The sequence below is a fragment of the Euleptes europaea genome, chromosome 2 (genome assembly GCF_029931775.1).
Source record: "Euleptes europaea isolate rEulEur1 chromosome 2, rEulEur1.hap1, whole genome shotgun sequence".
Lineage (NCBI taxonomy): Eukaryota > Metazoa > Chordata > Lepidosauria > Squamata > Sphaerodactylidae > Euleptes > Euleptes europaea.
The window spans coordinates 102318584-102343834 of NC_079313.1; the positions used below are offsets into that span (position 1 = coordinate 102318584).

The window sequence follows — 25251 nt, forward strand, 5'->3', positions numbered from 1 at the left end:
GAGGAAAAGTAGGAATTGAGGAGTCCTTTTGGAGCTCATCACAGTCCAATTTAGTTTTAACCACCCTAAATAATTTGGTGTCATCTGCAAACTTGGCCACCTCACTGTTCACCCCTAACTACAGGTCATTGATGAACAGGTTGAAAAGCACCGGTCCCAACACAGATCCCTGAGGGACCCTACTCCTCACATCCCTCATTGTGAGAACTGACCATTGATTCCTGCTCCCTGCTTCCTATTTTTCAACCAGCTCTCAATCCATAAGAGGACCTGTCCTCTTATCCCATGACTATGAAGTTTGCTAAGCAGTCTTTGGTGGGGGACTTTGTCAAAAGCCTTTTGGAAATCCAAATACACACTGTCCACATGCTTATTGACACTTTCAAAAAAACTCCAAAAGGTTAGTGAGACAGGACCTACCTTTACAGAAGCCATGTTGGATTTTGCTCAGCAGGGCTTTCCCTTCTATATGCTTGAAAATTCTATCTTTAATAATGCTTTCCATCAGTTTACCTGGAACAGACATTAAGCTAAGTGGCCTGTAATTTTTTGGGTCCCCCCGGAACTTTTTTTTTATTAATGGGTGTTACATGGGCCATTTTTTAGTGCTCTGGTACAGAGGCTGATCGAAGGGACATGTTACATATCATTGTTAGGAGTTCAGCAATTTCTCATTTGAGTTCTTGAAGAACTCTGGGATGAATACAGTCTGGTCCCTGTGACTTGTTAGTCTGCAGTTTGTCAAGATGTTCTAGGACTTCCTGCCTTGTTACCACTTTTGCCCCAGTTCCTCATTCTCCCCTTCCCAAAACCTCTGTTCAGAAGGTGTCTGCCCTATGTCAACAGTAAAGACAGATGAGAAGAATTCATTTAGTTTCTCAGCAATCGCTTTATCCTCCCTTAGTGTTCCTTTATTCCTACTGTTATCCAGTAGTCCAACCTCTTCCCTAGTTGGTTTCCTACTCCTAATGTACGTAAATAATTTCTTATTGTTGATCTTGATGTGTTTAGCGATATGTCCTTCAAAATCTTTTTTTTTTGCATCTCTTATTGTTTGCTTGCATTTCCTTTGTGCAAGTTTGTGTTTGCTTTAGTTTGCCTCGTTTGGGCAATCTTCCCAATCTCTGAAGGAAGCCTTTTCTCTAATAGCTTCCTCCACCTTACCTGTTAGCCATGGATTTATGAATAATTCCAATACTCTTGGATTTATTACCACCTTTCCTGACCTGTGGTATACAATCTACCTGAGCCTCTAGTATTGTGGACTTGAGTAACCCCCAAGCCATTTCCAGAGGTTTAAACCCCCAACTGTTCTTTTCAACTTCCTTTTTACCAGGTTTCTCATTTTAGAGAAGTTCCCTCTTTTAAAGTCAAAGGTAATTGTGTGAGATTTCCCAAGCACTTTCCCACATACATATAAATTAAATTTGATGCCATTGTGGTTACTATTGCCAGCTGGCTCAACTACATCCATATCCAGCACTAAGTCGCTGGCAGCACCACAGAGTATTAAGTCCAGGATCTCCTCCCCTCTGGTTGGGTCTGTGACCAACTGTTTGAGGGCACAGTCATTGAGGATGTCTAGAAATTTTATCTCTTTGGCTTGACTGGAGCATGTATTAATCCAGTCAGTATGAAGGTAGTTAAAGTCTCCCATTATTACGACTTCATCACCTTTGGATGCTTCCCTGATTTCATTCTCCATCTCTAGATCACCCTGTGCCTTTTGGTCAGGGGGCTAATAGAACGTCCCCAGTACTAAATTACCTTTGGGGCCCGGAATCATCACCCACAAGGATTCTGTAGATGAGTGCCCTTTTTATTGGTCTCTAGTTTATTGGATACTATGCCTTCCTTGAAATACATAGCAACACCCCCTCCAATATGCCCTTCCCTGTCATTTCTAGAGAGTTTGTAACTAGGGATGACTGTATCCCACTGGTTCTCTCCCCTCCACCAGGTTTCTGTAATGCTTACTAGATCTACATTTTCCCTTAAAACCATGCACTCTGCCTCATTTTCACTTGGAGGCTTCTAGCATTAGCCGAATCAACCCTGGCGATCAATGGGGTGACAGATGTCTCAGCCAGATCGCCCTCACATCCATTCTAGCATTAGCATAGAAACACCTACACACTGTCTCTCTCTTTCAACTTGCCTAGCATGTGCCCTTGGGCATCCTCAGTGGCTATCCCACTTTACTTTACTATCCCCTTTCATGACTACACCATTCCCGTGTGGGCAATCAGAAGCAATTTTCCCTTTGTCCATTTGCATTGAGTATGCCCGAACCAGATGCTTCTCAGCTCCTGTCAGCTTTCCCTTCAAAAAAGACAAAGGTGAGGCTGGTGCTTGCAATGATCATAGCAACTACTGCAAGACAATAACATAAATGCTAATACTTAAAATCCCAGTGCTTCAGAGAATGGTTATGAAACAATTTCAAGGTTTTTATCTTGCATGTTGCTGTGTTCTCCTTTCAGATCTTCTCTCTTTTTGATTTGCTCCGGTACTGTGTCAGTGTGTGCAATCAGATCGCTTCCCACCTTCACATCCATGTCTTCAGGATCAAGACCCCTTCTACATATTCTAATCATCACTAGTTACTTGGTCATCACCACAAACAAGAAATAACTGACAGCTATTTTCTACTGGAGAGGATTCAAGTGTACTGAGGAGACTATGAAAACGGGAGCAGATAGGAACAAGTCTAATTTATAATAATGTTGTATAACTTCTACTCTTGGTTACTGACAACACTCCTTAGCTAGCCTCCTCCAATGAAAGGGGAATCCCAAGCACTCTCCAATCAAAAACGCACATTTTCCACTCTGCTGGTTGTGTGCCCTGGAAAGCATGCAGAGAGTGAAGCTTTGTCTTTGTAATTACGACAACTACAGAATGAAGTCTTGAGGCAAATGGATTCCCAACAGAGATTTCTAATACAGTGTAATTACAAGCTATAAGACAATTTGCTTTCTAATTTTAATCATCTCTTAGTAAGACGCTCATTTAGTACCCACCCAAAATTTATTTACTAAAGGGTTGAGCTTGTAACACAGATATCCCACTAGCGCGTTGGGCTGGAACATCTTGGATTTTTGAGTCTAGACTGTGATCTTGCCATTCACCTGTTGCCGATGACTGAGGTCGATTTATAAAAGCGCAAAATGACACATAGGCACGTTACTCCCATTGTCTCTGGAAGTTGGGTGTACACAAGTGCCATCTTTGGAAGCAATCCACCATGGCTGGACGGGCTCTGTTCATTTCAGTAGGAGCAGTATGGATCTGCTCGATGCAAATTGCTCAGCCACTGTGCTTGATGAACTGCACCTTTTGTCTTGAACATCTACCTCTCCCAGTGCCCTGTGAGGTGGGAGAGGAGAGTTGGGTGATTGTCAGCATGCGGTATAGTGTGGTATCTCTGTCAGTTTATTTGATTTTTTTTAAAATAAACATTTAAAGAATTTATTTCTCAGTTTCTTCAGTGGGAAGGATATACAAAATTTACTTTTTTTGTATAAAATTTATGCAAAAAAATTATTTCTGCTCTTTAATAAATAAGAAAATTATCTTAGCTATGACCATCTTTGTGTTCATGTGCTGTTTTGAGCCATTCTGCAGAAACGTTAATTCAAACTACTGAAATATATTCCTGCTGTTTTGCAGATTTTATAAAGGTAGGAAGTCACATTTCTCATCGGGGAAACTTGAGAAGCAGCTGGAACAAGTCTGCTATAATCATTAGAAGGTAGGGCACACCAGAAAGGCCAATGGTAAACTTCAGAAGCAGCTCTTTAGGACTCTTCTGGGATAAACTAGTTGTTCTTGTGATTCAGCCCACGCGTAGGCTTTTGAGCAAAGGGAGGTATATGCTGGAGTGATTATTTGGGAGGATTAGGGACCAAGAGGACTTCTGCAGAGCTCTTTGCCAGCTCAAGAGACAGACTGGGACTAGGAAAGAAAAGCTGCCACTACCAGTGCAGCACTTCCAAGGGCATAAGTGTTGGTTAGCTGCCTTTGTGCTGCAGATGAGGGCCAGATGTGTGAGTGGCAAACAGCCTTACATTTCTTCTTGGCGGATGTGATTGTCATCTATTTTTTTCTTGCTTCATTATGACACCTGAGATGAAAACGTAGGTTTTTAGGCAACCCCGATGGCTGGCAGCAAGGAGCACACTGCATAGCTGAGATAATGTAGCTTTCACTGCAATTGTGAATAGTTCAGTTGTACAGTGTGCACAGATTCATATCAATCACAGTCAAACAGACTGGACACTGTAGAACTTGCCCAAGAGCAGCTGCAATAGCTCTTCCAATTTCTTCTGTAGATAAAAGATCAGTTCTTCAGTGGCCAAATGCCTAGTTTTGTACACAACATATATTCTGTAAGAATAACTACTTCCTCTGAGATTATTTAACAGATCTCAGAATTCACATGTCAAAGATTAAGGATTTAGTTTGGAGTTTCTTATTAAATGGATTATGTATGATACCTGTGTTGGAAAATACTTCCTCTTTCCACTAAAGTGGTTGAGTGTTACATTGTGGTCAGGCAAAAACCTCTTCTGGCAATAGTGGTTGCCCCGGCCTTCATAGTTAGGCTGCAGTGTTGCGTAAAGGAATACATGTTAGAGGGTGGAGGACTATAACCGCCCCCCAAAATGGGAAATATAGACCTGTTCCCATTGGAAATACAGCTTCTAGTGCCCCCTCCCCCATGTGCCAATATCACAGTTCATTCTATGCACTTGTTTGAACTCTTCCCTTATCAGGAAGAGCAGGCTGCAACTATTGTGATTCAATAGGGTTAGGCTGTATTAACTTCCTTCGTTGCACAGATATAGGATGGAGGTAAGGCATTTTGCTTGCCTTCCCCCTTCCTCCATTTTCACAAACCACTTCAATCTTTTCATTCCACTGTATTCTGTTGTTTGGCCTCTCTTTGGACTGCTCATTTCCTTCAGAGAAATTTTTAAGAAATTAGCGGAGCCATTATTACTTGGCTGGGTGTAGAACTGCATCTTTACAAAGCATAAATAAGAGCAACATAATGTCTCCGCAATGTAGAACCCATCAAAAACAAACATTCAATAGGAAGCCTTTGGAAATGGAAACCATTTTAATGCTAATAAAATTGTTTCCTAGAAACATAATCAGTCTCACCAATTTCTCTACATTCTTTATCGTTGTTGACTACCCCACATTTCCACCACGTCATTTTATTTCTAGAACTATCTAGAGTCCTATTTTGATCAGGATGATCACTTGGCTCATTAATCAAAAAGGGCAAGAGTCCAGTAGCACCTTAAAGACTAACAAAAATATTTTCTGGTAGGATATGAGCTTTCGTGAGTCACAGCTCACTTCTTCAGATACAGCTAGAATGTGAATCCATCGGTCTTTAAGTAGAGGAACAGTATGTAAATGTGAATAGCAGGCTTGATGGGATTAGGTGTGATATGCAGAAGAGTCTGTGATGTCCAGGGGAGAGATGGGTGTGGAGAAATCAGCATTGGTAATGGGCCATGAATGCAAGGTCTTTATTCAGCCCAGGTAAATGCATTGACTTTAGTTTGAATATCAACTGTAATTCAGCAGTTTCTCTTTCCAATCTCCCTTTAAAATTCCTTTGTAAGAGAACTGCTACTCTTAAATCTGCAACAGAATGTCCTGGAGGGTTGAAATGTTCACCCACTGGTTTTTGAATATTGTGGTTTCTGATGTCAGACTTATGTCCATTTAATCTTTGTCTAAGAGACTGACCTGTTTGTCCAATGTAGATTGTGGAAGGGCATTGCTGGCATGTGATGGCATAAATCACATTAGAAGATGAGCAGGAATATGAACCTGAGATAGTATGGCTGACATTGGTGGATCCAGAGATGGTGTTCCTAGAATCTATATGAGGGCAAAGTTGGCACCTTGGTTTGTTGCAGGCCTTGGTGCCAGAGTCCATGTTCTTGTTAAGTAGTTTTTCATCATGGGTGAGAAGTTGTTTTAGGTTAGCCGGCTGTCTGTAAGCAAGAAAGGGACGCCCCCGCCCCAGTGCTTCAGCGAGGGAAGTGTCACAATCCAGCATTGGTTGTAGGTCCTTAATACGTTGGACTGGTTTTAGTTGGGAGCTATAAGTGACAACCAGAGGTGTTCTGTTGTCATTCTCTCTGGGCTTATCTTGAAGTTATGCCTGGGTATCATTCTGGCCTTCTCAATCATCTTTCGCACCATATCTGCAGGATATTGTAGTTGCAAAAATGTTTGCTGTAGGTCTCTCAAGTGTGTATCTCTGTCTGAAGGATTGGAGCAGATGCGACTATAGCGTAGGGCTTGGCTATAGACAATGGATTGTCTGATATGGTTGGGGTGGTGGCTGGACGCATGTAGATACGTTTGCCGATCTGTCGGTTTCCGGTACAATGTGGTGCTTGTGTGTCCCCCATGGATCCGTACTGTGGTGTCTAGGAAGTTGATTTCTTGTTCGGAATAATTCATAGTTAGATTGATGGTGGGGTGGAAGTCGTTGAAAGCCTGGTGAAATCTTTCAAGGGCTTCTTTGCCATGAGTCCAGACAAAGAAAATGTCATCAATGAATCTCAAGTAAAGGAGAGGTGCCAGTGGGTATGAGTTCAGAAAACGTTGTTCTAGATCTGCCATGAAAATGTTGGCATATTGTGGAGCCATGCGAGTGCCCATGGCAGTGCCATTGATTTGAAGGTATAAGTCCTTACCAAACCGGAAGTAGTTGTGAGTGAGAACAAATCTGCAGAGTTGTGTAGCCAGATCTGCAGTGTTGTTGTCAGGGATGGTATTTCTAATGGCTTGTAGCCCGTCGTCATGGGGGATGTTGGTGTATAGAGACTCCACATCCATGGTGACTAGAATGCTGTTTTCTGGGAGACAGTTGATGGACTGCAGTTTCCTTAGGAAGTCTGTGGTGTCTCGGACATAGCTGGGGGTATTAATGACATATGGTCTCAGAAGGGAGTCCATATATCCTGATACTCCTGCGGTGATGGTTCCAATGCTCGAAACAATGGGGCGTCCAGGGTTGCCAGGTTTATGTATCTTAGGCAGGAGGTAGAAAGTGCCTGCTCGAGGTTCCTGAGGTGAATCCATATCAATTCGTTCCTGTATATGTTTTGGTAATTTCTTCATGATTTTGTTGAGTTCTCGCTGGTATTCCTGAGTGGGGTCTGTGGATAGCAGCCTGTAGAAACTGGTGTTTGAGAGCTGTCGTTCAGCTTCTTGTATATATTTAGTTTTGTCCATTATGACAATGGCTCCTCCCTTGTCAGCTTGTTTTATTATAATAGTTGGATTGTTTCTCAGGCTGCTTATGGCATTCTTCTCTGTACAGCTGAGATTGGATCTTGAGTGGTGTTTTCTGTTGATTATTTCAGTTTGGGCTCGGCGGCGAAAACATTCAATATACATGTCCAGTGTAGTGTTGCGGCCTTCAGGTTGAGTCCACATGGAGTTCTTCTTTTTATGGTGTTGGGTGGGAGCCAATTGATCATCCTTATATGGTTCAGTGATGGGAATGTGAGGAGGTTGTTCAGGAGTAGATTGTTGAAGCTGTGAGGTCTGTTCCTGTGTATTCTGTTCTGTATTGTGGTAGAAATATTCCTTCAAACGTAAACGGCGAAAAAATGCTTCCAGGTCTCCACAGAGTTGTACTGTTTCTGTGGACTTGGTGGGGCAGAAGGACAGCCCTCTTGAAAGGACAGATTCCTCTGCCAAGCTGAGGGTATGTTGGGAAAGGTTGACAATATTGTTGGTGGAGTTGTTGTGTCCAGAAGTGTCTTGTAAAAGGTTGGAGAGTTTCTTATCTTTCTTATCATACCCCACCAAAAAATATTTTTGTTAGTCTTTAAGGTGCTACTGGACTCTTGCCCTTTTTGATTACTGCAAACAGACTAACTCGGCTACCCACTGTGAATTGGCTCATTAATGTTATGCTGCCATTTTGTTAAAGAGCTGCAGCTTTGTCAGTTGGGCTACAAATCACAGCCAAACTTCAACTACATAAAAGCAGCTTGTAGTGCAAGTCATAAGAAAAAAAGAAAACGGAGGAACTGGAATCTGAAGCCACCCTGGCCTTCCATGGCCTACAGATGAAGATACTACCATGATCCCATCCAGTGAAGCCAAGGTGCTCCTGCCCTTAGGCAGCTGTTGTCTTGATCTGAACAGATGATGGCTGTAGGTACAGGCTTGCCTATCTGGTGGCCCGCGTACCTCATATGTAGAACATGGATTCAGGAGAGTCGTCTTAGCTTCTTTTGTTCTTGATATTCATTTAATTTCTGTTGAAAATACCCTGTGGATGAGAAAAGAAGAACTTGTCACTATACCCTGCATTTATATTTTCTGGCAGAGTGTGTTGCTGGCTAATTGAAAGTAAACGTGCTTTTTCTGGGTGGCAAAGCAGTGAGTTAGCAGTGCAGTAAACTCAAGTAAAATGCCACCACATAAAAGAGGCATGGGAGCTAGCAGGATCTAGAAGTTCAAAGGGCAGGGAGCTGTAGAGCCAAACAGGATGGTGTGGCTTTTACACCATGTGTTGCAGGAGATTCAGATGTTGCAAGCAATGGGTTAGATCTAGTCAACAAATTAACTCAGTCTTTCCCAAGCAGCTTTTGTCCATGCAAAACCATGGGCTTTTGGGTAGCCAAAGGGGACTCACCACAACTCCTCATGGCTGTTTTTTATGTGAGCTTTTATGTGAGCTTTTAAAGAGGTTGGTTGTGTTTTGCGCTGTTTCAGAGGCTGAGCATGCTCCTGTTGATCCATTCAAGCAAGGAAGCTCACGAAAAGTATGTCTTTGCAACCTCCTTCCCCGCCACAGAGGGGTTAAGTGCAGGGACTGGAACAGCAGGGATCATATCTTTGCTCATCTGTGAACTCACTAGGCTTTTTTTTAGACAAGCAACTACCTCACACCCTGCGCTGTCAAATGGAAACGCTGTTATGAAGACTGCTGCAATAAATACAGATAGTTACTTCAGCCCTTAGCATTGATATGGTGCTTTTTCTCTTTTTAAAAAATAAGAGCCTTTTGTTCAGGGTTTTTTTTTAAGGTGGTATGTGCCAGTGCATTCATCTCTCCTGATTTTAATTTTTAACAAAGCAAGCAACTGCAGCTGTCCCTATGCAATAAGGCCAATACCATCCAGTAGAGTCAGGAGCCTGAGGTCTGAGAGGCCTTTGGGAGGACACCGTGTGTGTAGGGTTCCCACTTCCCAGCTGATGGCAGGAGACCTCCAGGCAATTGTGGCAGTTGCCTGCTGACGCTCAGCTGATCAGCCAGTGGAAACTGACTGGCGAAATGGGACTCCATCACCATCTCTGTGTGATGATGCAACTTCTGGCGTGACATGGAAGCCACGGTGGCGAGCCAGAGGTGGCGCTTCAGCACTCAGCCAAAATACAGAGTTTTGGGCTGCTAAATTGCCTCCCCCATCGTAAGTTCCTGCATTTCCCCATCTCCCACTATTGGCCATGCTATGCTTGGAAACCCTATGTTTGAGCCCTCTCACACCTATCCAGCTAGTGGGAAAATGGAGTCCTCTCGGTTTTCTAGGACTAGGGACAGGGACTCTGTCTCAGAGGAAGGATGGGAATTTGTAAAGATGCTACCACTTGCAATTGCTTTGCTTCCAAGAGTTCTAGCCAGATAATGTGCTGATCAGTTGCCAGGATCCAAGAGCTTAGCCCTGTGAACTCTTAACTGGCTGAGTGGCACTAAGGAGATATGTTTCTAATATGGGAATCATAGTTACTTCGGGTATAAAACGGAGCTCTATTTTCCAGTGCAAAGGATTTCATCATAGAGACAGACATAATTCTGCATATGTAGACAATAATAGCCAATGGTGGTTTCCAGTTTAAGAACAAAAGTTAATGTTCTGATGATCTTTTCTATTGTCAACTTTAAATATTTTCCAAGCCCTTCTCTATCCCTGTTCAGTCATCTCCTGGTTAGAAATATAGAACCAATTAGGACATTTCTGTCTGTTTTTAGCACGCAGTCCCTTCCATTCAAGGGATGAGTTTGATTAGGACTTAAGTCAGGGCCTTTTGAGATGTAGCCTATGGAAACACGTGACCTCCCAGAACTGACTGTGTAGCCCATAAACAAACAATACAAACTTTTTACTTAAACTTCCTTTTAAAATATAGGCAATGTGGTTCTAATGGTATATTGAGAATGAAGACCTCCATTTGTCATGTGTGGCTTGCCACACGCTTTGGGGGATGTTCGGCAACAGTGAGGGAGGAGGGGAAGGCAGGAGGTCCATGAAAAAATGTGAATCAAAAGGTGTGGGGGGGTCCTTATGTTGCAAAAGATTGAGAGCACAAGGCAGGCCCTGAAGAGCCTTGGAGCAAAGCATTCAGCCATTGACACAGCCCAGGGGGGTGTCAAAATGGCCCCTAGGTGCCTCCAGTACCTACCACTATTTACACCTTTCCTACGGTTGCCAACCTCCTGGTGGGTTCTGGAGATCTTCTGAAATTACAACTCTACAGATAACAGGGATCAGTTCCTCTGGAGAAACTGGCTGTTTGGAGGGTGCTGTCTATGGTACTATACCCCGCTGATGTCCCTCTCCCCCTCAAACTCTGTTTGCCCCAGGAACTTCCCAAACTGGAGTAGGTAACCCTACTTTCCTCATGGCACTATGAGGCTATGGAAGTGATCCATAGGAAGCACTGGGAAGCAATAAAAGGTACACCAATTCTGACCTTGCTATCATTGCTCTGAGTGAAGCTGGAGTAATCTGAGAGTGAATTGAAGACTGTGGAGCACATTAATTTCAGGAAGGGCAGTGGTAGCAAGCAGCTGAAAAGCTACATGTGACAGAATCACCCCACGCTTCCAATCTAGCCAACAGTCCTATGTGATGTGCCTTGGAGTCCTCTACAACCCAGCAAGGGAGAATGAAGGTCACTCCAATTTTGTATATCCCTTCCCTCTCCCAGCAAGCTTGTGACTCACATGGACCATTTCCCCAAGGTGGAAGAGGTCATCTACCACCCTTTCTAAGTGCCCCATGGCCAGAACTAATTGCCAGCTGAGATTCTATGGAAAAGGAAATCCATACAGAGGGCTCATAAAAGATGCACTGTGAGACTTCTATGTTCTGTTCATCAGCACTTCACCCCCAAAGCAAAGTATATTTGGAAGAGGAAAGGCCAAGGATCATGATTGTTCAAAAGATCTGGGGCTTGCTTCTGAGCCTTCTGAGCAGGCATCATTCATAAATCGTTAAACTTCTCTCAAGGACTAAAAAGCTGCTTGTTTTAATCTCTATAGTGTACTTAAAGCATTAACAGGCTGCTCATCACTACTGACCCTCTCATCCTGGCTCTGTTCCCCACAAATGAGAACATCTCATTTATATGCAGGTAAGAACATACATAAGTGCCTCTTTACTCCCTCAAAATGCAGAGTTGCTCCACACAACGGGTGGTGACTGCAGAATTCTGATTTTTCTACACAAAAAGCACTTCCATGTAGGAAGAGGCATGAAATCAGCATGTGGATCACATTTGATGATAATCACATATGCACTTCTCTCTCTGCGTGTGCACATACTTGGAAGCTGCAGCTGGCCACAGTCACTAGTACATGCCTGCAGAAGTCCAGTGAAAAAGATGCATCTGAAATAAGCACATGGGACAGGCAACTAACAGTTTTGCCTAGTTCTCCACCTTACTATAGCTCTCCTTTTGGGTAGTCCTCCTCCCTTGTTTACCATCTAAAAAGCTGGTTGGATCTAACTCATCGTTCCCATACACATATATATTTTTCCAATAAATACATTTTTTTAACACCTAGTGCAACCCCTGTAGAAATTTTCTGCTACGTGAGCTGTTGATAGGCCTGGATCGGCAAAAGGAGGAATAACGGCACACTGTTGTCAGAGCAGGGCCAGAGTTTACCTTCTACACACTTTCTGCTCCTTTCTGCTTCTTGAATAAATAATGAGAACATCTGAGTCTTCACAAATCTTTTCAGAAACCTGCGGCAGGTCTTGGAGGTAGGGGCCTTGCAGAACGTCCGCTCCTGGAAGCAGCCTTGACCACTTCTGTTCCATTTGATGTGTGCTGGGTAATGGCCAATAGTTTTGACAAAGAACTGTACAAAAGCATCTGAAACATGTGCATTGAGCTCCTCAGATGCTGGAAAGAAGAAAAGAGGCAAGTTTAACATTCAATTACAGGAGAAATTTAGTCCCTTCCAAAGTCTCAAATCTCCGTATTTTAACAACATTAACTCTTCTCCAGCTCACTGATGAAGAATTCTCTAACTCATATTTGCTTGGGGACAGTGCCCATGAAGTCAGATTTAAAATCACCCCACCTGATAGCAGATTCAGATTTTATTTATTAATACGGCAAAGCCACAAAAATATTCATATTGATTACAAGGTAGAATTAAAATATACAGTATCTAAAACTATAGGATATATCATTCTTAAATAGATAAACAAATTAGTTAAAAACCTCAGATTAAAATAACATTCTCCATTTTAGGTTAGATTGACCCCACCTGATAGCAGCCAGTGAACTGTTTGTGTAGAGATGATTTTGGTAGATTGAGTGGTTTTTCTGAACATGCTTGGAGCCATTTTCATGGTAATTGCATGCAGAAAGTCAGCCAATCAATCCAGAGAACCCTTGCACTTAAATGGGTCTTTGCTTGGGAAAAGCAACCCATGTGGTGTGATTTCATTCATCTTCCAAGTGGTGATCATTCCATATACATATAAGCGTTTGTGAGCAAACGTAACTGACTCATCTTGACTGGATTTTTCCCCCAGAGTTCTCAGACACTAATCTTTCATGGGGATTGTGGGGAATTAATGTGAAAAAAACTCATCAGCATCTTTAATCAAAGAGCTTTAAAAACTCTGCCTATGCATTCATTAATGAGAAATGTTTACAGCTTATATTCATACAGGCAGTGTGGAGTATTAACTATTCAGGTAACTGATGTCCTTGAGATATAAAACCCAATTTCCTGAGATTAAATGTTAAGAGGCTATAAAATACGCAAGCGTATGGCTCCAGAAGGAAGACTGCCTATTTTGCTAGCTTGCATAGATCTACAGTCCTAGATGTAAAAAAAACAAAACACCCAAATTCAGAGGCTTCCTATTTTACCACCCCCAAAATGTCACACAGATGGAGTCTTCTGGGCAGGTGTTCCACCACTGCTGGCTTCCATAAGACAACATAACAAAGTTTCAGACTGAAATGGATCCCAACTGGACGGGACCAGAAACGAAAATGGGACGCAATCTGAAAAGGATTGGGTGTGTTTATGGACTCCAAAAATCCAGTGTTTAGAGCCACCCATCACTCATATTTTTGGGATTCTCTGCATCATTAAATGCAACCCTTACAGTCCTGTGTTGCACTTCCAGTTGCTTTAAGATGCTGTTACAGTCTTCCTGTTCGTGGGCTTCCTAGAGGCAACTGGTTGGTCACTGTGTGAACAGAATGCTGGACTAGATGGGCCTTTGGTATAATCCAGCATGGCTCTTCTTATGTTCTTATGTTTTTAAGATCTAAATGGGAAATATCAGGGGAAAATCCATTCATCTGCCTTTTACACAACCTTTCACTTCCCCAGTGTTCTACCCGCAGATGTCCTGTGAGGAATTCCATACAATTAGCTCACTGGGGTCAAGGTCACCTAGCCCAGGGTTGGCTGACATGTTTTTAAAACATGCTGCAGGCAAGTTGACTGCAGGTGGTTGAAGACCATGCCAGTTTTTTGTATTCTTGATTTGCCTCTTACGTGCAACAGGGGTGCAGAGAAACATGCCCCTGAGCAGGAATGACGTGACAGAAGGTAAGCCCCATATCAACATAATTGGTGTAGTCCAATGGACTAAGCCTGACACACAGACCCACCATTTCCTCCATCTGCACCACCCTTAGAACAAGAATCTCCTTTCTTAGCTCATCTGCCCAAGGAACACCAGTCTGAATCCTTATCTTCATTGCATGTATAACTTGTAAAAAGAATCATATTTTCTGTGTATAGAGAAAGCGGAGCAATCAGAAGGTTGTGCTTACTCTTTATGTTGTTGTTAATTGTTGGCAGAGAGGCCAGCATCTCACTCTGCAGCTTGCCAGGCAAAATTTCGTCTTCATCACCAACCTATAGAATTATTAATGGGGAGGTAAGGTAGGGAAAAAACAGCTTTTGGAGCAAGAAGGCATGCTGGATATGGAGTGTAAATAAGAGGGGGATCATGCTTAAAAACCCAATTTCTGACTGCACCATCTGGTCTAATGGGAAGAAGCATGGCTCACTACCAGCTCTCCCAAGACACATTCTGTAGAGCTTTCAGACAAATCTGCCATCTGGATAACTGATACCTCTGGAGCTCATTAGCCATCACGTGGAGCCATTAACCATCCCCTGCTACAACAAGGAGCACTAAGATGGCAGTTACTCTAAAGAGGAAGGGAAGATGGCCTTACATGAAGAGATCAAGCTACAGTTGATACATACAACAATCTGAAAGATGAGTTTGCAATTAAATCCTAGCAAAGTATGGCCTAACTAAATAACTTTCAAAAGGTATAATAGTGAAAACTAGGGCTGCAAGCTTTAGTTGATTAACCAAAGTGACTGATCAGTTAAACTGTGCTCACAGATTAAAATCCATGCCTTTGTCCAACCAACTACCAGGAGAGGATTCTGGGATTAAGGGGCAGCCACTGTGTAAGACACCTAGCAGCGCTGACTCCCACCCTCACTGTAATCAATTTCATGACTAAGAAATTTTAAAAGTGGCTTTTCCTTCTGATATGCATACAAAACTGGACAGGGCTGAAGGAAAGAAATGGCAGCAAAGTGTCCTTTTAGTTCAGGAGTCTAAAAAAAGCAACTTCCTCAAAGTTTTGAAATGGGGACATTTTTTTGATGTACAAGGGAGAATGGACAGCCATTTTAGAAAGGAAGACGTCTTTATGAGACTGAGGGCAGCAGAGTCAAAGGACCAAATGGCAGGTATACAATGGGAAGTGCTGAAAAACAGTGAGGCCGGACTAGAGTTTTAGCAGTAAGGACAAGGGAGTTTGTGCTGAAGGGAAGCCAGTGAAGGAGGGGCATCCCATAATCTGAGTGATAGGAGTGGTGAATGATTTTGGCAGCAGAGTTTTGGATAGAGAAGAGAGGGCTGAGGTGTGACTGTGGAAGCCAGAAATGATCACATGCGTGAACTAGAATTTCAGCTAGGGCAATGGAAAGAATGGGCGATTTTTGTGATGCTGAACAGGGTGAAGCAACATGAATGGCCAAAAACTGAATGTGGGAACAAATGAAATAGAAGACCCAAAGACTGTGTACCCCAGCAACAAGGTGAATGGTTATATTGCCTATGAAGAGCAGGTTTATTATCATTTTTTAATGTTATTTATACTCCGCCTTTCTTACAGGGACTCTAGGCGGATTACACATAGGGAGCCAAATCATATAGGGAGCCTCAGGCTCTCTAGAACCTGTAAGTGTCTTCCATTTATAGATGGATGTCTGGGGCATACGTGGCACTGGCTCCATTTCAAGCATAACTGTGCTTATTTCTAGACATGCCTTTGGAGACACGGAAAAGCGGCACAAGAACAGTGAACGTGGGAAAGAGGGATAGAAACAGCAAGATTGCAATGGATAAAGCTGAGCTTATCACTAAAGCACTAGTCAGAAAAAGTGAGTCCTATAGGGAGGTAAGCCCTGACCTGGATGGCCCAGGCTAGTCTGATCTCGTCAGATCTCAGAAGCTAAGCAGAGTCAGCCCTAGTTAGTATTTGGATGCGAGACCACCAAGGAATACCAGGGTTGCAAACCACCTCTGTTAGTCTCTTGCCATGAAAACCCCAAAAGGGGTCACCATAAGTCAGCTGCGACTTGAAGGCACTTTACACACACACACACACACACACACACTGGGAGGTAAAGGGGCAGGCTTTAGTACAGCAGTGTTGTCTGAAAATGCCCACCACAGTCCTGCAGCTGGTAATAAGATGGAATTGTACTTACCAATTTCAAGAACTTGCCTTCACATAGATCAACAAGTAGCACCTAAAAGGGCAAAAACATTCATCTTTATCCATTCAGCACTGCTCTAAGGACTAGCAAATTAACCAGAGAAGGGAACAGCATGCTCAAAACTGGACAAGGAAAGGGAGGAATCAAAGAGGGCAAAGAACTCTGGAACATCTCACCATGTCAGAAGACACTTGATTCCATCCTAGAGTGGGCAAAGTGTTTGTCCATATTCTGAGGTCATATACACTTGAAGTAGATTTAAGGTTTGGGTGGGGGTTTTTTACATTAGATGTCACCTTTTAAGGCTGTTTTACAATGTAAGCTGCCTTAAAAGATCAAGCAAGCTGCATGTTAGACTATAAACTGATTGGCTGATTAAATAAATATTTACACATCAGCTGATTTGTAGTGTATATACTGAGAGTATCTATTGGTACCACTGAAGTTGGGTTTGGCTGACGCAATCTAAAGTGGTTTAATAAGAGGCAAATGTTTATGCCAAACCTTCAGAAATTAATGAAGCTGACTACGAAGTTAATGATCATTCCTTAGCCAATGGAAAGACCACCTATGGCAGTAATCCCCAGTGTGGTACCCATGGATGCCACTGTGCCTCAAGCATTTCCACGTGCCCATTTCATTCCCCCCCAAACATCTCTTCTTCATACTACACAGCTTCCCCCCCACATCTCACTGAAAGAGGAGGTGCCTCAGAAGATCTTAAGAGGAATCACCTTCATGTATGCATGGTGCACCCAACAACTGCCTCAATCACAAGAAGACACTTGGCATGGGACCTCTCAACCACATGGCAGTGTGAGCTCTTGACCCATCGAACCAGAAATCACCACAGAGACAATCAGATTCCAAGCAGATGGCTTTACTGGTCAAATAGGCAATACAGTGCATGGAAGGCAAGATGACAGCTATGGCTTGTCTTGCCCATTATTTGTAAATATAAGGCAGAGAAACAGCGGGAGATTACAAAGCATAAACAGAGCATTATTTCCCAGGAGTGGCGTTCCCAGGCTTTGGTATGTGTAGCCGTCCTTGAGTCTGGACGGTTCAGCAGAGAAACGAAAGGAAACATCTAAACCGAGATAACAGCCTGACAGGCAGCCATTTTGTGATCAGGTGTCCCACATGGAAGCCATTTTGACTTGGCATCCACAATCTGCACTCACACTGCAGAAGTGCCCACAGGTTCAACAAGGTAGGGAACAACTGCTGCAGGTATAATCACAAACGCTAATCCTAGATGCTGCCTCTGAGGACACCTTATCATTTTGCTCTCTTGTCCATTCAAAAGAAACGCAAGATGAAGACAGTACCTCTTCCATGGGTTGATCCAGAATCTCTTCCAGATAGCGCTTTTGGACGCCAACCATGAAGGGTGTGGGGCAGCAGACGGTGCACAGGAGCTGCTCTGGAACCACTGGGATGTATGTATGGGCCCAGGTAAAGGGATAAAGAAGAGCAGCTGCTGCGTGGATGCCCTTGGAGAGGGAACTGAAAGGGAAATACAATACTGAATAGAAGAGAACAGAATATAGGAAGATACAAAAAGGTAAGGTGCATATCTGAAAAATCAGCAGTATGTGGTGCATCCACATAATGCCCTGTGGATTCTTATTGTATCTTGTTATTTAAATATATTGCTTGCTCAGTCTTAAGGAAAGGTTATAATCTCATTATCAATTTAAAAAACATAAAATATCCTATTGAAAGCCAGCGTGGTGTAGTGGTTAGAGTGTCAGATAAGGATCTGGGAGACCCAGCTTCAAATTTCTACTCTGCCATAGAAGCTTGCTGAGTGACTTTAGGCCAGCCCCTGTCTCAGCTTAACCCACCTCACATGGCTGTCGTGAGCCTAGAAAGGAAATGAGGAGAACAATGTTGTAAATTGCTGGGGTCCCCCTCTCAGACATTTTTTTATTAAACTGGTTCCTAAAGCCAGAATCAAATTTAAAAAAGAAAATCAGAAATGGTTCCAGACTCAAGTCTGCCTTGCAAAAGATTAGGTTTGTGGTTTACAACCGGTGTCTAATTTCCCAACAGCCACAAAGGGGCTGCAGTCACAGCTTCTTCTGTTCATCTTCCCTGGGCCCTATCACCCCACCCCCATTTGTTGATTGATCCAGCAGGCAGGCGTGGAGAGTCAATAACAGGAAAGAACAGAATATTGAGAAACCCTGATTGCAGACTCATTTGTTGCTGTGAGGCAGTTCACGAGACAGGCCAGTTCCCCAAGCTGCAACCCAAAGGAAGTTCTATAACTGTACAGCAGCCATAGATAATGCCTCCCTGCGCAACCTTATTATCTGTTTTCCTAAACAGCCTGAAAAGGTCCACAATTTTGAGCAATAACATTATATTTATTTTGTAGATACACTGGCTAGTGGGGAATTCCCCATTGGATGTGAATTTCCTATTAAAAAAGAAAGAAAAATACATTTAAAACCATACAACAATACACAACAAAGAAAGCACACATCATAAAACTTGGGCAGCAATGAAACCATTGTCAGACAGCAGCAAAAACCTACCACCCCTGCATCAACCATTAAAAGGTAAGTGAAAAAGAGAAACTGGAAGCAAAAGCAAAATAAACAAGGCCAAAAGAACTACAAAAGGCCTCGAAGAGCAGGAAAGTTTTCAACTTGCACCCCAAACCAAGTTAACCTGATGCTACACAAATCTCTGTGTAGAGCGCTCATTCTACAATGGGGCAACTGCAGAGAAGGCCCTGTCTCTGGTGTCCAGCCACTTCATATCAGATAGTGGAGTCCAAAGTAGGGCCTTTGAAGCAAATGATGGGCAAGCTTGTATGGCAGCAGGTGATTAAACACCCTGGTTCCAAACTATTTAGGGTTTTATCCTAAACTGTTCCCAGAAGCAAAATGGCAGACAGTGTAGATCTCAAAACTGGCTCTCCTGCACCAATTAAAGCATCCAAAGTCTTCAAAGGTAGCTCCATGTAAAGCTTGTTGCAGCACTCTAACATGGATGTGATCAGAGCAGGGTCAACCACGGGCAGATCATGCCTCTCAAAGTGTTGTAACTGGCGTACTAACTATAGTTGGCTATGTGTGCTATGCATTCTGTAGGCATGAATCTAGTAGCATCCTCAAGCTGCAAATCTGCTTAGGGGTGTGGGGGTAATGCACCTTCACTCAGAACAGACAGGGTGTTTCTACCTGAGGTCTTCTGCCAGGAAGACTATCCGTCGCTCCAGAGCTGCAGAAGCAAATATCTGGAGGATCTTCTCAGGACTGAGGCACTGCAGAAGTGCCTGAAATTCCACATGTTCCAGTCGAGAATCCAGGGGCCGGGTTAGTTCAAGGAGCTGTAGGGAAGAAACCAAGACATAGCCTGATGTTATCATATGTAGACACAAGAGAGTGAAAATGTTATGTTTCACAGAGATAGTTTCCCCCCCGAAAACTGCTCCTGGGAATTAGAAACCATAGGCTTGGATCCTAATCCATGTTTCCACTTCAGCCCTTTTTCATCTTTTGTGGCGGTGGCCCCGCACTGCAGAGCACATTCCTCTGATGCTAGGTACTTTCAGGCTTATTGAAAGACTTCGATTTTGTGTCAGCAAAAATGCTAGTGGAAGACTGTCTCCCCAGTGGGAAAGAGCATGGCACTAGTGAAAACAAGGATTAGGATTCCAAACCATAGTGTTTAGGAACCATTGTGCTCAACTAGGATGACTTCCCTAAAAGGGAGGGGCTGCAACTCAGTGGTAGAGCATCTGCTTGGCATGCAGAAGGTCCCAGGTTCAATCCCCGGCATCTCCAGCGAAAGGGACTAGGCAGGTAGGTGATATGAAAGACCTCTGCCTGAGACCCTGGCCGCTGCCAGTCTGCGTAGACAATACTGACTTTGATGGACCAAGGGTCTGATTCAGTAGAAGGCAGCTTCATGTGTTTAGGTAACCTAGATGTTTGCAGATGACGCCAATCTTTGATGTTAAATGCTTCATAAAGAAACACCAAGAAGAGATCAAGAACCTACCTAACTCTCTATTAAAAAGGTAAAAGGTAAAGGTAGTCCCCTGTGCAAGCACCGGGTCATTCCTGACCCATGGGGTGACGTCACATCCTGACGTTTACTAGGCAGACTTTGTTTTACGGGATGGTTTGCCAGTGCCTTCCCCGGTCATCTTTCCTTTACCCCCAGCAAGCTGGGTACTCATTTGACCGACCTCGGAACGATGGAAGGCTGAGTCAACCTTGAGCCAGCTACCTGAAACCAACTTCTGTCGAGATCGAACTCAGGTCATGAGCAGAGCTTTTGACTGCAGTACTGCAGTTTACCACTTTGCGCCATGGGGCTCGACTTTCTATTAAACTGTTACATATATTCCTTATCCTTGTCATAGTTAGCACCTTAGTTCTAATTAGATTTTGGAAATCAACTTTCCAAGTTAGGATTTTTAATGCTACTTTACAGAACCTGTTATTAGGCAACCCACCACAATAACCAAGTTTCTTATTTAAGGGCACATGTACATAAGCATGAAGAGACTCCCGCCACAGAGAAACCCAACATCAAAACCTAATCCTAGGCCTTCTACTCCCCCTTCTGCCTGTGGCATCCAACAACCCAGCCCCTGTGTGTACACAGAATACATCTGCTAGGAACAAGAATAAATTGTGTGACCAGGAAGGCTTTGGCTACTATATTTGCTGTCTCCTAAAGAGAACATAAGAATATAAGAACATAAGAAAAGCCCTGCTGGATCAGACCAAGGCCCATCAAGTCCAGCAGTCTGTTCACACAGTGGCCAACCAGGTGCCTCTAGGAAGCCCCCAAACAAGACAACTGCAGCAGCACCATCCTGCCTGTGTTCCACAGCACCTAAGATAATAGGCATGCTCCTCTAATCCTGGAGAGAATAGGTATGCATCATGACTAGTATCCAGAGGAATGGAAGTTCAGAATCAGGGTATCCTGCCAGTGGGGAGGGGGTGCAGAGAAGGCACGCTTTGTGTGGGGATGTCCTTCACTATTTGCTGCCCTCAGTGGTCAGCGAGCAAGGAGAGGGAGAAAAATGTAGGGTGGAACACACAAACTCAGGTTGCGAGCCTATGTAACCATTTGGAAGCCCCATTAAACCCAGTGGGCTTCCAGGAAACCAAGCCTAGTGCTGGACTGTACATTTACCGACTTCTCTCCACCTCTTTAGTTGCTCCTTTTTACCTGTATGCAGTCCACAGATCTTAGGCTGCCGTTATGGGACAAAATGAGTCTTTATTTCAAATGGCTACAGACAAAATAGCTTGGGATTATTTGCCACACCTCACAGAAATAGCTGCTGTTAAGTCACAGAAGCAAATGCTTGCCTCCAGAATGAGCTGACTTCTTTGGTTCATCTTGTCAAGTTTCATTCCAGGTGCCCACTAAGGACTTACGAAACACCACGCCAGTCCGATGCAGCCCAAATTTATCCTGGGCCAGAAAAAAGGCCAAACAATTCATTTTTTTCTGCAGAGCTGCAAACCCCAAATCTCTTTGTGTTTATAGACACATACCTTCCAATCACTACTTAAATGCAGTTGTTACCCCCACCCCCAATCTCAAGCCTGATTTCCCCCAAGCTTTTGCAGTGTATACTAACTAGCTAATCAAGTGCATTCAGGGTCAGTGGTCTATCATGACTCCTCTCCCCAGCCCTTCAGGCTGTCTGCCTTTTTATTTTTAAAGCAGTGCATGCACATTTATTAACTTAAATGTACATTCACATTCTCTCACACATGCACACCCTTGTATTTATGCATGTTTGAAAGGAGGAGTTTTTAAAACCCTGGAAAACTGATCTGGGAGGAGAGGGGAAGTGATTTAATGATGTTGCTGGCTTTCCAGCCAATGGGCACTGGGCACAGGCATCTTCTACTAGGAATACACAGAACTGATTTCCTGGAGCTTAATTCTGTAGAGAAAATATGGTGGTTGCACTGCATGTCCACAGCAGCTCGGTTGCTGAAATGATCTGTTTTCTGTCCAAAGCTCTTCCTTTCCCAGCAAAGTCCAAAATTGTCTGGTGGAAAGCAGATAATGCTATGTCCATTTAAGGGTACTGCGAAGACACTCGTTTCTGACGCTTGAGGAATATGCACTCAGCACCCACTATCTCATTCCCCCAGCTGCCTAGAGCATTATGCAAGCCAGGAAATCATACAAAGTTTACATTCTCTGCAACTAAAACAGAAACACTTCTGACACATGAATAGGAAGTCAAACTCACTGGTAAGTCAGCACAGAAGAAAGACCAGCAGAGCAAGTCAAGTTCTGCCCTGTGGCTTACCACATATGCAATATTGTTAAGTAACAGGGGCATCTCCCCAGGGAAAAAGTCAGCTGCTGCAAGCCACTAAAGTAGCCCTGCAAGACCGGGCCCTGAAAGACCTTTAACAGTTGCACAGAAGAAGAAATTAGGGCAGATACAGATTGTCATGTCTTAATAGAAAAGCTGCATCTGCCCGAATTCCCTCTTCTATGCAACTCTGTAAAGGCAAAAGACATGTGACTCATTGCAAGGACTTGTTTGCACTGTGATCCAAAACACAAAGCCAGTGCCAACACCTAGTTGCCATGCCCAGACAAGCAATGCCAGAAGGACAATCACATGCAAAACAGGAGAGGGCTCCAGTACCTTTAATAGCCTTATGGAATATGTGGCATGTGCCATAAGGGCTGCCCACTCCAGCTTGAGAAATCCCTGGAATTTAGATGTGCCGGGGGAGAGCAGAGTTAGGGGAGGGAGGGACGAGATGCCATACAGTCTGCCCTCGAAAGCTGCCATTTCCTCCAGGGGAACTGATCGCTGTAATCTGGAGATCAGATGTGATTCCAGGAGAACTCCAGGCCACACCTTGAGGTTGGCAACCTACCTGCCATGCAAAGGGAAGGAAATCTGCAGAAAGCTACAAGTTGCCCAGAAGCACTGTCCTTTTGCATCTGCCCCCCCTAACTTGATAGTGTGGGCATCCATGTCTGTCCCTGGGGTAAATGTACACATAGCCTAGGCAAATGCACAGTGAACATTTGCTCCATTCAAAGCAGACGCTGAATAACCTGCCCAGGGCCAGATGCGATGCCACGCAATCCTAAACGGAGTTACACCCTTCTAAGCCAACTAACTTCAATAGACTTAAAAGGGTGTGACTCTTTTTAAGGCAGCACTGCTATTCCCCTCCATTCTGACAGCATTGTGCTCACAGCCCATCAGGTCCTTCGAGTCATTTCCCAGAAGGACAACCTGCAATTCTGTACCCCTCCCTGATGTAAAAAATAATTGTGGTTCGTGCTCATGACCGACAATTCATCCACCAAGAGGATGTTGAAACCCAGACAGACAAAGCGAGGCAGGCCACACAGACAGCGTTTGGAGAGCACCGGCTTTCACCTCGCTGCACTTGCAGCTCAGCTACTGTCGTTTACTCGCTGTGACAGAACCAGGCCCAGATCATCAAGGAGGCACCAACCTCTGTCCCCGAGTCAGGGATGAAGCTCTTAATGGTGACTGTTTTCCCAGGTGCTGGAAAGGGGGATTCCCGCAGGCCCTGCATAAAGGGATAGACGACGGCTGTAGAGATCTGCCGCCTCTTCTCGACCTCATCCAAAATCTAAGGGAAGAAGAGGAACATGTCAGCCTATCTGCCACCACTCTGAATCTGTTTCGGGCAACGGGGTGCATCCAACCAACTTTTTCACTCAGTCTTCCCCTCCTTGCTACAGCTGCTGTCCCACATGGCTTTTATCCATAGAAGTCCCATGATCCTCAGAATAACCTTTTTTGGGTGGTCCCTTTTTCATCATTGGGAAAGCTGTTTGGATCTACCCCAGTGACTGCCACCACTACAGGGACTGACCTAACAAAGAAAGAAGTTTAAGTGAGGAAGCCACAGCTTGTGATTGCTTCTCTTTCGTCAGTATTTTGGTGACTCTTGTATCCTGCTTTTCTTTCAGGGGCACTTCATCTTTCCACACTGCAAGGCCGGAAAATCCAAGAGATATGAGCGTTCCATGAGCTGGCCATTTGGTTTGGAGCGTTTGTGGAAAATGTTTGCCATATTGTTTGCCACTGTGGTGTAGTGGTTAGAGTGTTGGACTAGGATCTGGGAGACCCAGATTCAAATCCCCTCTGCCATGGAAGCTTGCTGGGTCACCTTGGGCCAGTCACACACTCTCAACCTAACCTACCTCAGAGGGTTGCTGTGAGGATAACATAAAGGAGAAGTGAACAATGTAAGCCACTTTGGGTCACTACTGGGGAGAGGTCAGGGTAAATAAATACCCAAGGTACTGAATAACCATGCTCTTAATTCTAATAATCACATGCTGCTGTGCATGTGCAAAGAGCATTTTCCTGCATCACAGAGAAAAAGCAAAGAGCAACAAACTACCTAACATCTGACACTTATCGCCAAAGCTTCTAGGTAGTATTGAGCCTTGACTTTTCTATCCTAAAAGAAATTAAGTACCAGAGAAATAAATATATCAGAGTTTTATCATGGAACAACAAGATAAACAACTCTGGGCCAATTTAATTGTTGTATAACTGGACAAGAAAAGAGGTGAGAGGGGAATGTGACAGAGAAACACACACACATGCAGTCCAGAACTCCTACCTTTGCGAACAGGCCGAAGCAACCCAGGCAGCTTATAATACAGTAAACTTCTGGGAGACGAGCGCCTCGTCCAGCTGGCTGAAAAACAATTCTGCATGTAAAAAGGCTAATCATAACCCAATTTTAGTTTTCTGGCTATCTGGCTTTATTATTCAAATGCCCAAAATGTCCCCATAAGGCAGCAAGCATAGATGCTTGAAGTTGCACACAAGGTTAAGCCCCCTAAATTGACTTTGGCTACAGTGGACAACAAAAAATGAAGGGCTATTTGGAATGATGGGTACATTTCTTATCTCTATAGCAACTGGATCTCTGTAGCCACACATTTGGTCAGCCAGAACTTACAGGGAAAGACAAAAATAGAGCTCGAATCCCAACGTCAGTGCCACGGTCTCTCTGGACCCCCTCTCTCCCTCTTTTTCCCCAGATCAACAGCAACAGAGCTAGGTGAGTAGGGGAAATTCTGGATGGCCCTGTCTCGCAAAAATCTCCTGCAGATTGTGCAAATTGGATTTAACAGCAGGGAGAAAGCATTCTCAA

General features: G+C 43.9%; 2 protein-coding genes across 4 annotated transcripts in view; one reads left to right on the forward strand and one right to left on the reverse strand.

Moving 5' to 3' along the window:
* CEPT1 (choline/ethanolamine phosphotransferase 1) overlaps positions 1–2932 on the forward strand; it is a 31739-nt gene extending 28807 nt beyond the window's left edge. For all 3 annotated transcript variants that reach the window (XM_056844976.1, XM_056844975.1, XM_056844974.1), the window contains exon 9: positions 2484–2932. In XM_056844976.1, the coding sequence (XP_056700954.1) occupies positions 2484–2603 (120 nt within the window). In that variant the 3' untranslated portion in view covers positions 2604–2932. The remainder of the gene's footprint in view (positions 1–2483) is intronic.
* Positions 2933–8152: 5220 nt separating this feature from the next.
* Positions 8153–25251, reverse strand: part of DENND2D (DENN domain containing 2D) — a 45236-nt gene continuing 28137 nt past the window's right edge. Inside the window, exons 5-12 of the mRNA XM_056844857.1 lie at positions 24712–24789; positions 23566–23706; positions 19270–19418; positions 17404–17581; positions 16064–16105; positions 14095–14179; positions 11950–12189; positions 8153–8323 (exon numbers count right to left, since the gene is read on the reverse strand). Coding sequence (XP_056700835.1) covers positions 8262–8323; positions 11950–12189; positions 14095–14179; positions 16064–16105; positions 17404–17581; positions 19270–19418; positions 23566–23706; positions 24712–24789 — 975 coding nt within the window. The 3' untranslated portion in view covers positions 8153–8261. The remainder of the gene's footprint in view (positions 8324–11949; positions 12190–14094; positions 14180–16063; positions 16106–17403; positions 17582–19269; positions 19419–23565; positions 23707–24711; positions 24790–25251) is intronic.